A 14,677-nucleotide genomic window follows, 5' to 3' on the forward strand; every position below is an offset into this window, starting at 1 on the left:
TGCTAGCTTGGTTCGTGCAAGTGCAAAAGTGGTGTAAAATTTGGGAACAGTCACTATAAACTAAGCAATTATTGGGTCAGAAGAATCCTTTGTAACTTGAGTGGGATAAGTTGGATAACAACATAACTAAAGTTCACAAAGTATAAAAATACCTTATGCAGTGATACTAGTTACATTCTAATGTTTCTAATCTTCATATAGGGATATGATATATCAATATGGACTTGTTAATATCTGAGGCTACATGAATTTATGAAGTGAAAATAGGGACAGTTTGATCCTGATGGAGCACATGCTGCTATATGTTTGGTGCATTTTGCTAGAAAACACATAAAATAAAAATTGGCACATACATTGTATTACATTTTTATGGCATTTTTTTTCTCTTGCCTGATCCCTTCCATTGTGCCTAATGTATAAAAAGTAACCCAGTGATTAAATGGATCAGTTGAATATCCAAACAGTCGGACTATAGCATTCATTTTTCTAGTGTAGCATTTTTCCCAAGGACAAACTACACTTAAATCAATAGATTTTGGAATAAAAATAATTTATTTTTCCTCCTTTTGAGTCATCCCCTGCCCAGGAGCTGTAATATGATCAGACCATGTTCCTGCACAGTCAGACACAGCCATGTTCTGTTTTGGACTATGATGTTCCCCTATTTTGCTTTTCCTCCTTATTAGATCTACTTGTATTGATGATGAATGTTTATCATTTAACTAATAAAAAATGATTTTTAGCTTAAATCTTTGGCTTGTTGGTCTTGTTACTCCAATTTTTTGATGCTCTTGTTTGTCTTCACGGCCATTACACAGTTCACAACAGGGGCACTTTGATAAGATTATCTCCGCACAGGAATATTTTTTTTAACACATCCAATCCTGGAACTTTTTTTATTATTCCAAGATCTATGAATTAAAATTTAATTTGTTCATGGGGAAAACCCTTTTCCAATAATCATCAGTGATTACATTAGGTAGGACCTTTAGGTTCACCAACTGTGTACTATAGACCTATACAATTATATTCACATCAAGTTACAAATGTCTGCCTTTGCACCACAGAAATGGGATTAATTAAGAAGTAGGATATGAAGAAGGTGATTTAATTTGGAATTTTGTGCAATTGATGATTTTTTTTTGTACAACACGTGAGGACTATGCAAACCTTGACAGGTTGTGGTCTATCTGAAAAAATGTTCATTTTTAATTTACTGAGTAAAGTAAGTGAACGTAAGAGTTGTTTTTTCACCCATAGCTTTGTCTTCTAGAGCCTTAAAGTATCAGATTCATCAGGTGTCACAAAGGGAATTTTTAGACCATGGTATACAAATAAATTTCCCACATGTTTTGCATTTCTGCGCATATTTCTGTAACAAAACCAGTACTACAAGTTACAGGAAACTGATCAGTTTTGTCAGGTATACACAGACAAACATAGAAACTTCTGAAAGAGCCCTGAGTTCACATGAAAACCTCTTGACAGAATGCTGATCACATGATGGAGGTTGGTAATGATATCTAGGGCAAATTTTCCAGGTCTGTCTAGTTTGGGTAAACAAGACAATCTGCCTCATATATGTTAGAGAAAGAAAGTCAATTGAAAATGAAGGACAGTGAGAATGAAAATCAAAACATAATAATAGTAAAATCATAGCACACAAAAGTCAGAATGAGCATGAATTTCAGTTTCCTGTTTTATTGTAGAGGTCGTTTGTACAAAGGTGTCAATAGACAGCACAGAAACACAAGATAATGTACTCATTTTTTCCATTGTATGGAACTGTTTGGTTGGGCAAGATTGCCCACTCCAGCCTTAAGAAAGTTGCATTTGGAAGCCACTCCTAGGTGATGACACACAGCCTCAGAAAGTGGATGAGCAAGTTTACAATTTTTGGTAAAGGCATTCTATATTAGTAACTGGGGAAATCCTTTTTGTATTTCTATTTATTTTCATTTTAGAAGGAAACGTCTTGTTTTAAGCAGAGCCAACCCTGTGACTTGTATTCAGATCATCCTGCTGTCATGTGTTTCTATCATAGTCAAATTTGAATCAACTTCAAAGAAACTTACAATCAGTTCATTTGTCGTGAGATGGTGGTTTAACCCCTTTATCGGGAGCCAGCTTTCGTAAGCAACCCACATTTTTGAAATCTGACGTGACCTTTTATGTACATCACAAATCCCAGAGATTTGAAGATTGTTTTTTTATTCATGACACATTGTACTTTGTTAGTGCCTTCGAGGTGCCAGAAGAGTGGAACCTCCCCCATGAGTGATTCCATTTTACAAACTGCACCCTCTAATGTATTCTTCTAGTGGTGCAGTGAGCATGTTGACACCACATGTGCCTCACCGATTATTATATCATTGGGCGGTGAAGAACAAATAATTACATTTTTACCACTAAAATGTTGTTTTAGCCCCCAATTTAGCTTTTGTGCATGATTAAAAAAGACGGACACTGCCGGGTCATAGGCCAGACAGACCTTAAAGTGCCTCCCATTTGCCTCATTATAGAGAATCTTCTGCCTGAGGTTCCGTCTGAATCATATATTTCAGAGATTTACATGGAAACCCAGGTGTAAGCGCTCAGCATAGAGCGCAGGATAAATGTGAGCTGAACCTTACTGCAATCTTTGGGAGGCAGAATGAACAATTGAACAGCAGGTCAAGAATTGTTTTTATTTATTTTTATGCTGTTACTTGTGCGGCATGAGACTACTTTATTCTTCTGGTTGGTGAGATTTCAGCGATACCAAGTTTACATCAGGTTTTTTTGTTTGGTTGCTGTCACACACTAAAAGACACTTTTTTTGCAAAACAAGTTTTGCTTCACCATATTTTGAGAGCTATAATTGTTCTATATTTCTGGTGACAGAGTCATTTGGCAACATGTTTTTTGTGGGATGAGTTCACGTTTATATTGGTACAATTTTTGGGCACATGATGTTTTTGATCGCTTTCTATTCCAATTTTTGGGAGGCAGAATGAACAAAAACCAGCAATTCAGGATTTTTTTAAAATTTTTTATGCCGTTTACTGTGTAGTAAAATTGATAAGGCGGTGTTAATCTTTGGGTCAGTACGATTACAGTGATACCACATTTATATCTTTTATATATATATATTTTATGGAAAAAATAATTGTTTTTGTATTGCTGTATTTTAAGAGCTATAACTTTTTTATTTCTCCACTCATGTAGCTTTCTTATAATGTTTCATTCCACTTTTTGTTCAGGGATATGATGAAGAGTCATAGTTTTTCTCCATGTTTTTAATTTTTTTTTGCGGTGCTCACTGAAGGAGTTAACTAGTGTGACAGTTTTATAGATTAGGTCATTCCATATGCAGCAATATCAAATATGTGTACTTTTTTCTTACATTAATATATGTATTTATGGGTATAACATTTTTTTTCGTTATTTTTTGTTATTCTGTTCTGTTTTTTGTTTTTTTAATATTTTTACATTTTTCTTTACTTTTTTTATTTAGTTCCTCTATGGGACTTTCACTTTCATTACTCTGATCCCTGGAAAAATGCAATATACAGAGGGTACAGAAAGTATTCAGACGCCCCTTTAAATTTTTCACTCTTTGTTTGATTGCAGCCATTTGGTAAATTCAAAAAAGTTCATTTTTTTCTCATTAATGTACACTCTGCACCCCATCTTGACTGGAAAAAAAAACAGAAATGTAGAAATTTTTGCAAATTTATTTAAAAAGAAAAACTGAAATATCACATAAGTATTTAGACCAGTTGCTCAGACACTCTTATTTTTCACATACTGTCCATTTCCTTGTGATCTTCCTTGATATGGTCCTACTTCTTCATTGGAGTCCAGCTGTGTTTAATTAAACTGATAGGACTTAATTTGTAAAGGCACACACCTGTCTATATAAGACTTAACAGCTTACAGTGCATCTCAGACCAAATGAGAATCATGAGGTCAAAGGAACTGGCCAAGGAGCTCAGAGACAGAATTGTGGCAAGGCACACATCTGGCCAAAGCTACAAAAGAATTTCTGCAGTATTCAAGGTTCCTAAGAGCACAGTGGCCTCCATAATCCTTAAATGGAAGAAGTTTGGGACCACCAGAAGTCTTCCTAGACCTGGCCGTCCTGCCAAACTGAGCAATCGTGGGAGACGAGCCTTGGTGAGAAAGGTAAAGAAGAACCCCAAGATCACTGTGGCTGAGCTCCACAGATGCAGTAGGTAGATGGGAGAAAGTTTCATAAAATCAACTATCACTGCAGCCCTCCACCAGTTGGGGCTTTATGGCAGAGTGGCCTGAAGGAAGCCTCTCCTCAATGGAAGACAATTGAAAGCCCACACTCATCAACTGCCCAATACAATCCTAACAGTGAAACATGGTGGTGGCAGCATCATGCTATGGGGGTGTTTTTCAGCTGCAGGGACAGGACGACTGGTTGCAATTGAAGGAAACATGAATGCGGCCAAGTACAGAGATATCCTGGATGAAAACCTCTTCCAGAGTGCTCTGGACCTCAGACTTGGCCGAAGGTTCACCTTCCAACAAGACAATGACCCTAAGCACACAGCTAAAATAACAAAGGAGTGGCTTCAGAACAACTCTGTGACCATTCTTGACTGTCCCAGCCTGTTAGGAACGACAGAACGCACTAAAATAAAAATAATAATAAAGTGCGTTCGCCACTCGGGGTCCACCGTGCAGTAGGTGATATAACCGTTGCTAAGTGGTGGCAGGAGCAATATGGCGCCCTCTGTTCACACACAGAGGTGCTGCAACAAAAAACACACAAACCTGTCACCTCTTAGTGACACAGGCTTCAGGTAGATGCACACATGGTATCTGGTCACAGGAGCAGGACCCAAGAGAGAGGAGCTGCGTCCCTCGAGACCTACCATGTGTGCGACATCGCTGCTGCGAACGCCTAGAAGGGCTGCAACTTCAGCGCGGCGTAGGACACTGCCGCTCGACGACAAAGCCAGATAGCAAGCGCGATGTCGGATGCTAGCGTAGCGGTGCGGTGAGCACAGTGGCTTAAGGCTTGCCACTGACTGGCGCTGACTACTAAACTAATTCCCTATCACCATGCGTAATATCAGAGGGAAGGGGTTTCAAATGAGTCAGTCACCAGAGTCATACATCCATCACCATTCAAACATAGCAAGTATAGTCTATACTAGCGCATGGCGGAACAGCCATGCGCGCCTTTCATAGCAGCCAGGACCTTCTGGAAGCTTCCAGATCTCTGAGATGGACCAATGAGAACTGGAGCGGGACCTGAGCACATGACTCCCAATCTCCAATGGGAGATCGTCCCATGAGCATGCCCAGTAAGAGGACAGAAGGACTTAGCCTCAGGAGAGATTTGCTGCAAGGCAATCTCCTCTGCAATCTCCTCTGCAGTGGAAAAATGGGAGGAGAGTTCAGAATGTGAGGATCTGGATCCCTGCTGAGTAAACGCAGAAATCCGACTCCTAACACAGCCAGAGCACTGACCTAAACCCAATTGAGCATCTCTGGAGAGACCTGAAAATGGCTGTCCACTAACATTCACCATCCAACCTGATGGAACTGGAGAGGATCTGCAAGGAAGAATGGCAGAGGATATCCAAATCCAGGTGTGAAAAATTTGTTGCATCATTCCCAAGAAAACTCATGGCTGTACTAGCTCAAAAGAGTGCTTCTATTCAATACTGAGCAAAGGTCCTGAATACTGATGACCATGTGATATTTCAGTTTTCCTTTTTAATAAATTTGCAAAAATTTCTACATTTCTGTTTTTTTTTTAGACAGGATGGGGTGCAGAGTGTACATTAATGAGAAAAAAATGAATTTGCCAAATGGCTGCAATGAAACAAATAGTGAAAACTGTAAAGGGGTCTGAATACTTTCCATACCCACTGTAAATGTCAGTATTGCACAGACAGAAACCTCTTAGACCATGCTCATGGCATACTATATGCATGCCACAGACGCTGGCAGACCTGGAGGTCATCATGACGACACTGAGTTGCCATGACGACCATCGGGCCCTCGCGATGATGTTGGGGGGGTGCCGATCAGACAGGAGAGGGTGCCCTCTCCTAGCCTCATAAATGTTACGATATCAATCACAGCATTTAGGGGGTTAAACAGCCAGGGTTCGTCGGGCATCGTTCCTGGCTGTGAAAGCCGGGGCTCGGCTATCATGTAAGCAGAACTCCCAGCAACAATTGCGCTGGTACAGCTATATCTGACCATGACATATAGGTACGTCCAATGTCATGAAGGGGTGAAATAGGTCCTTCCCATTATTACCATATATGTGGAGGATAACTGCAGTTTAGGCACACTTGTGGGGCTCAGAATAGAGGGGGCAATTTGGATTTGGAAGAGTAGATTTCAATGGATTTTATATAGGGAGTAGCCATGTTGCTTTTCTAATGCCTTTGAGCTTCTTATTTGTAGAATGATTTGAAGTTTTTATTGTAGTACATGAGGTTCATAATATTTTTTAATCACTTTTAAGGCTAGTTTTAGGTTCAACATGTACTCTATATGGAACACTTCTGTCTGTGCTCTTGGTATATCAACTGATATAATCAGTTGTCTAAATGTAGATATGGTTCAAGCTAAGTATTAGGAATACCTGCCGTGGATGCAACCATGGATGCAACCATCCTCCTCCGGTTTCCAGACTGCTCCACCGGTCTGACTGTACTGGGGCAGAATTATTGCACACTTGGATGAGGCAATTATACATGGTGGTTTCTCGTGTGTGGAAATGGTCTGTGATGTGGGAACGCGGGATGCTGCGCTTGTTACTTGTGGGAGACATGGGACACTGTGTCTCCCAGTTGCCAGGCAACGCAGGATGATGCCGTGTCTTGTGTTAGCCAATAGTGGGAATGTGTTCACCCTGCTGTTCAGGTGAGCAGGGAGTGGCTCCCTGGACGTGAGTGAGAGGAATGCATCACCTGATTTTTATCTTTAGCATTGGGCTGGCTATTTAAAGCCTGCACCTATCTGGTCCAGTGCTGTTTATTAAGTTCCCTTGTGTAGTGTTGGGTGAGTGCTTTCTGGTAGAACTTCAGGTTACTTCTCAGAAGTTGCTTATGTTCTTTTCCATTTTGCTTGCCTAGCTTTTGTCTTTGGGTTTCTTTTTTTCTTTTTTGTTTAATGCTGCTAGCTTAGGATTTACTCTGGTATCCTGACTCTAACATCGTCCACGTCACCAGATGCCAGCGATCCAGTGGCAGCAGACTGGGAGGAGCTCTGTAAAGCCCCCCTCCTTATCGGGAGGGAGTGAAGAATTTCCCAGCCCTTAAGGAGTTACTTCACAGTGGTGACTCGCGTTCAGAATCGGCGTCACCAACCGGTGAACCTGGACAAGTGCTGGGGTCCTGGACGGACAGGGGGCCCTCTCGTCATTGGGGGCATAGGCATGCTATGGCATCCGTGAGTCGGGGAGATCATCACTGCCCCCCCTCAAATATTCTTCTCTCCCGTTCCCCACTGCTCCTTTTTTTCAGCGTCTACTGACTCTCTGTGACGTACAAATGGCAGAGGCAATGATGGAAAGATTTAGAAGATGCTGAAGAGACCAGAGCAGCAAGGAATGGAGAGAGGTGAGTATTTGATTATTTATTTATTATGTATAGAGTTTTATATCAGACCCATTGTACTGTATGGAGCATTATATGGGGCCATTATACTGTATGGAGCAATATATTGGGCCCATTATATTGTATGGAGCAATATATGGGGCCATTATTTTGTATGGAGTTATATATGGGGCCCATTATACTGAATGAAGCATTATATGGGGCCCATTATACGTACTGTATGGAGAAATATATGGAGTCATTATACCATATGGAGCAATATATTGGGCCATTATATACTGTATGGAGCAACATATGTGGCCATTATACTGTATGGAGCATTTCATTGGGCCCATTATATTGTATGAAGAACTATGTAGTGCCCATAATACTGAATGTAGGACTATGTCGTGCCCAAAATACTGTATGGAGCACTATATGGTGGCCATAATACTATATGGAGCACTATGTGGTGCCCATAATACTGCATGGAGCACTCTGTGGTGCCCATAATACTGCATGAAGCACTATCTAGTGCCCATAATACTGTATGGAGGACTATGTGGGGCCCATTATACTGTATGAAGGACTATGTGGTGCCCATAATACTGTATGGAGGATTATTTGGTGCCCATAATACTGTATGGAGGACTATGTGGTTCCCATAATACTGTATGGACCACTATGTGGTGCCCATAATACTGCATGGAGCACTATGTAGTGCCCATAATACTGAACGAAGGAATATGTAGTGCCCATGATACTGTATGGAGGACACTGTGGTGCCCATGATACTGTATGGAGGACTATGTGGTGCCCATATTACTGTATGGACCACTATGTGGTGCCCATAATACTGCAAGGAGCACTATGTAGTGCCCATAATACTATATGGAGGACTATGTGGGGCCCATTATACTGTATGAAGGACTATGTGGTGCCCATAATACTGGATGGAGGACTATTTGGTGCCCATAATACTGCATGGAGGACTATTTGGTTCCCATAATACTGTACGGACCACTATGTGGTGCCCATAATACTGCATGGAGCACTATGTAGTGCCCATAATACTGTACGGAGGACTATGTGGGGCCCATTATACTGTATGGAGCACTATGTGGTGGCCATAATACTGTATGAAGCACTATGTGGTGTCCATAATACTGTGCACTATGTGATGCCCATAATACTGCATGGAGCACTATGCAGTGCTTATGATACTGTATGGAGGACTATGTAGTGCCCATAATATTGTATGGAGGACCATGTGGTGCTAATAATACCTTAAGGAGGACTATGTGGTGTCGATAATACTCTATGGAGTACTATTTGGTGCCCATAGTACTGTATGGAGGACTATGTGATGCCCATAATACTTTATGGAGGACTGTGTAGTGCCAATAATACTGTATGGATAACTATGTGGTGTCAATAATACTGTTTGGAGTACTACTTGGTGCCCATAATACTTTATGGAGGACTATGTGGGGGGCCATAATATTGTATGGAGGACTATGTGGGGGCCATAATACTGCATGGAGGAATTTACTGTCTGGTCTAAAATGAAAAGCCTGCAGTCACTCTGTGCGACTGCAGACTTTTGAATCCCCACAGAGCACGCACTGAGCGCTGCAAGGATTCACCGGTTTCTGATCTATTGTAAAACTTATTATACATATCACTGTAAGAAGTAGGTGAAATCTTTGGAAGTGTACTATACCTATATTTCTTATCTGTGCATCATGAATCATGGTATGTGTTAAAGGGGCCTACTGATACTCTTTCACCTGGGACTTACGAAAACCTGGATTTTGGATAAGTTTTTTTTGATCAAATACTGTCTCAAAGACCGCACCCAGAGAGTTGTGGTGAATGATTACCACTCGGAATGGTCACTGGTTGTAAGCGGTGTACTCAAAGGTTCAGTGCTAAGTCTTAGTATTAATGACAAAGAAGATGTGATTATTAGTCTTGATTCTATTTTTGCAGATGACACCAAACTATGTAATTTAATGCAGTCGTTAGAAAATGTTGATAAATTATCAGCTGAGTTGGAAAAATTGAGTGTCTGGGCATGCATTTGATAAATGAAATTCAATGTGAAGAAATGTAAAGTTGTGCGTGTGGGCATTAATAACCAGAGGGCAATATATGTTCTAGGGGTAGCAAAACTAGGAGAGTCACTTGTAGAGAAGGATCTGAGTGTACTTCTAAATAAAAAAAAATGCAATTCAATTAGTGGCTTCTAATGCCAGCAACGTATTGTCATGTATGGACATGGACTCACGGTGCCAAGGATGTAATGCAACAAATTTCCAAATGGTTAGTACAACTAATCTGGGATCAGTTCTGGGCACCAGTTCATAGAAAGAATTCTCTGGAGTTAGAAAAAGTACAAAGCAGACCCACAAAACTGATAAGGGGCAAGGAGGATCTTGGCTATGGGGATAGATTAAAGGAAGCACATAAATAGCCCATACAAAAATATGGTCAAAAGCTGTTTCATTATTACCCTCTCTTCAAAAGACGAGAGTACTCCCTCCACCAGGAGAAAGAAAGGTTCAATCTTCTTAGGAGGCAAGGCTTCTTTACTGTGAGAACTATGGTATTCATCTGTGGAACAGCCGACCCCAAGAGCTGGTCACAGCAGGAACCATTGATGGTTTCAAAAAGGGCTTAGATGTTTTTTAGAAGAGAAAAAAAAACAAATTCTTAAATATGTAAATGTATAAAATTCTTATTCTGAATGATGATCCAGTCAACTGACTCTCGGGATCAGGAGGGAATATCTTACTATTTAAGGCACACAGGACCATGCACTCTGTGGATGTACCTATACGGCTTCCCTTTGCTTTAGCTATATTATGTAAGAATATGGACATGATTAAAGAAGAGTCGTGACTGCTCATTGTGAAGCAGGGCACATTGTGATTATAATGGTGTTTTCATCTTTCACAACTTGGTGTTAGATATGACATGGACATGCTCAGGATGCTAATTATACCCCCTAGCCTGTTTCGTCTTTTTTTCTATGGGGAATGCTGATCTTGACAGGTTCCCTTTAAAGTAATGATCTCCAAACTGTGGCTCTGCGCATTCGGGGAAGAGCCAATATGATTGGGAATCCAAATGGATTTTCATAAGTACAAGCATTCATTTATTTCATCATATATTGCTAGCTTTCTTTGTACAATACATATTTTGTCACCTTAAAGGCAACCTGTCATGTAAAGAAACACTAACCTGTAGCTACGGGGTTAATATGAAGGTTAATAGCATTCTGAACCTGCCCAGCACCCGCACTTAGAGCCCCACTGCGTGAAGAAATGAACTTTATTCCTTCCGACAGTCTCTGACTTTCAGTTGTAAGTTATTGGTGTATTTTTGTATGATAGGTTCCCTTTAATCTATGTTATAGGTAGTTCTGATATAAGTATATTGAACTAGCACTGAGGTGCAAAACGGTTTCATTCTTTCATGGAAGGCATAAGAGGTTTCATTAATATTTTGTTTAAGATGCTTTAAATATTATCACCCATGAGTGATTAGTAATTTATGAAATTAACAATGTACATGACTTTTTTTATACATTGTCTGGTATACAAATGTTTATTTATACACACTTTCTGTTTAGTACTTACTTTTCTTACTATTTTCTTGTATTCTTGTAACAGCTGAAAAATCATAGTTAGGACATTACCCTACTTAAAGGGTCTTGCACCCCTCCTACTGATGATCAACATGGGTCCCAGCAATTGGACCCCCCTCCTCCTCATTCTACCATTTATCACCTCTCCAATCTATAGGTAATAAAATATTCAGGCTGGAATACTTCTTTTGAAGGTAAAACAGCATAATAAGAAAACTATTATCAGTGCTTACTAAAGATAACAATTATATAACAATAATGAACGTACAATCTATAATGTTTAGGCATCCATTTTACCTTGTAACTTGTGTTCTAGTGCCAAAATCAAGAGACCTCATGGACTGCAACACTTCAATGCAACCCATGTACTGCAAAATACAAAGACAGGTTCAATGAATATACAGTTATTCATGTAATTCTAAGGGCAAAACAGGGTTAATACATTTTCATATGCATGGAGTAATGGGATTATACATTATGTAGCAAAGAATTGAGCTACTGTTTAACTGTAACCTTTTTGGTTAAGCAAATGTCTTCCTCCCACTCAGAATTACTTAAAAAATGAGTCTTTGACCAGGCTCTAGATTAGGATGTATAACAAATGCCCAATTGGCATACTATATGACTGCCTAACGGGCTAAATAAACCCTTCACATATATGATTGTAATGATATCTCTTCTGGTCAATCAACAGTTTAAAAACACGGAACACTGTGCATATATGAGTAAGGAAGGTAAGCTGCTCACTTGTTTAGGTGAGTGCAAAGTATCCTCAATACAAGGCAATAGAGCAATCATAAAATCAGCAGATACAGCACCTTGATAAAACCGTAAACTTTATTTTTCGTCCAGTAAAAACACAGTAAGAAATATTATACTTCAAAATGAGTCAACCAGGATTAATATGTTTTCCAATGGACTTTTTCTCCCTCTGATTTTGGGCATACCGGTTATGAACATAACACGCTCATCCTCTGGTAAATGAAAAAGGGAAGATCTACTACAGGGAGAAGCCAGACTCACACACAACTGGTCCCTGTACAGACTGGAAAGACCGTAGCTCAACTCAAAAACACCACCTTGCCCTAAAAGGCCATCAAGGGGTTTCTTGTACCTCCTGAAGAATCAGAGGGGAGGCTGCACACACTGCCAACAAGAGGAGAGGAAAGTGAGGTAGATACAAAACCCAAGGTGAGGAAATGAATACATGTTCATATAAGGCAGATGGAAAGCAAGGAGAGCCAGTAGCCAACATGACAAGTATAACCTCCCAGAAACCGAAAAATGTGAAAGGAAGAGGAACTAGGAATGAAGACTCACTGCAGGAATTCAACTTGTGTTTAATATGCAAGGTAAATCCTTTAGCTGAAGTGCTGTAACTCCTAAACCCAAGTGCACATTGAGGTACAGCCAGCAAGGAAGTGCAGTGAAGGGTGAACATATAAAACCCAACCCAGAATGTGATAGAGCAAACCAAAACATGAAAATAGAACAAACCAAGAAGAGGGAATAAAGACAATTGGAACCATCAGCATTTGGACAGGGAAGAAAAAGCAATAGCTCAATAGACAGAGGAACAGACCATGCAGCAAACAAATCAACAGATCGAATCCCCAAACTGAGCCATGACAATACCCCCCTTCTATGAGGGGCCACTTGATCCTCAGAAGCCCCTTTCGTCTAACATGGCTAAGTGAACTGCCTCACCAGGCGATCCGGCTGAAGATCCTCCGAATCAACCCAGTAATTATCTTCAGGACCATATCCTTTCCACTTAATAAGTTAATTCAGATGGCGCCTGACCAAGAACTCACTCTACCTCATACTTCTGATCCCTTCCTAAATACACCTCAATTGTGACTTGTGGACTAGGTGTCCCCTCAATTTTTTTAAAAAGGGGAAAAATGGAAACTATTAATCCTCCTGGCAATAGAAAGCTGCAACTTAACCATCACAGGTTTAAAATTTTAATAATTTTATAAGGACCTACAAATTTAGGTGCACATGTCCTAGACGTGATCATTAACAATAGATTTTTTGAGGACAACCACAAAAAATCCCCCAATCTGAAGACAGAAGCTTTCCTATGCCTGCTGTTAACACCTTTTTTGACCCGGTCACTACCAAGTTAGCCAGAAATTGATCCCTTCTATCAGAAATAATGTTTTTGGGAACACCATGTAATTTAACAATATGAGAAATTAACAAATTTGCTGAGCTCTTAGCAGTTGGCAACTTTTGAAGTGGGACTAAATGATCCATTTTCCTAAAACAGTCCCCCCACATCCACACAACTGAGTTAGGCAAATTGGTGACAAAGTCCATGGACAAGTGGGTCCCTAAGGTAAATCTCTTAGCTGAAGGGCTGGAACTCCTAAACCCAAGCACACCTTGAGGTATAGCTAGCAATGAAGGGTGAACATATAAAATCCAACTCAGAATGTGATAGGGCAGACCAAAACGAGAAAATGGAAAACACCTAGAGAGGAGCAAACCAAGAAGGGGGAACAAATACAACAGGAACCATCAGCATTTGGACAGGAAAAAAAAGCCAATAGCTCAGCAGACAGGGGAACAGACCACACAGCAATGCGTAAGGGTGCTTTCACATTTTGTTGGGTCCCCGTCAGGGCATACATCTGAAATCCTCCACAAAACGGGGTCTGGACGCATGCACCAAGAGACTGCAATGATGATGGCAGAGCAAACGTGCGGTCTGCCATGCACTTTTTTCAGGAGTGTACATCTACAGGAGGCGAACACTCATTCGCAGTCTACTATGTCTGCTTGTGCGCATCCTGTAGGCGTACACTCCTAAAAAAAGTGCACGACTGAGCTTATGTTTGCTCTGCCGTCACCATTGCTGTCTATTGACCCCATTGACACATGCATCCGGATCCCATTTTGCAGGGGATTTCGGACATATGCCCTAATTGGGACACAATGTGAAATGACCCTAAGCAGATCAGCTCCCCAAACCGAGCCATGACAAAGCCATCCTGTACTATGTTTTAACTGGATGGAAAGTAAAGTTTTCAGCTTTATCGAGATGCTGGATCTCCTGAATTTTGGATAGCTTTAAAAACACGGAACAAGTCATAACTTGTTAGCTTGGTGTTGGTATGATCATTTTTCACAGCCCGAAAAGTGGAAGTAATGAAGTAAACCTGCTGAATCGGTTGTGTTTGCCTGATCTACAGACCTAACTGCTATGAATGCTATTATAGGAAGTTAAACCACACAATGGCCCAATCATATACTTTTAATTTCACTGGAAAGTTTCCCATCATGTGATGGGTAGTGCACAAACTAATTATCATTGACGTCTAGACTCACATTTCCAAGAACATATTGTAAATACTAGATATTAGAAGTCGAATCGTGATACAGTTTAGTTGAACTCTTCATTTTATCTCCATTTTGAAAACAAATGTTTGGATTGGTTTGT

At 40.4% G+C, this 14,677-nt stretch overlaps 1 protein-coding gene across 1 annotated transcript in view; it reads right to left on the reverse strand.

The window, feature by feature from the left end:
- The window catches only part of SHC4 (SHC adaptor protein 4), a 133,799-nt gene that overhangs the window by 67,971 nt on the left and 51,151 nt on the right, over positions 1-14,677 (reverse strand). The window contains exon 2 of the mRNA XM_073568459.1: positions 11,527-11,597. Coding sequence (XP_073424560.1) covers positions 11,527-11,597 — 71 coding nt within the window. The remainder of the gene's footprint in view (positions 1-11,526; positions 11,598-14,677) is intronic.

The sequence above is a fragment of the Dendrobates tinctorius genome, unplaced genomic scaffold (assembly GCF_039654945.1).
Source record: "Dendrobates tinctorius isolate UK_male_01 unplaced genomic scaffold, ASM3965494v1 ptg000022l, whole genome shotgun sequence".
NCBI lineage: Eukaryota > Metazoa > Chordata > Amphibia > Anura > Dendrobatidae > Dendrobates > Dendrobates tinctorius.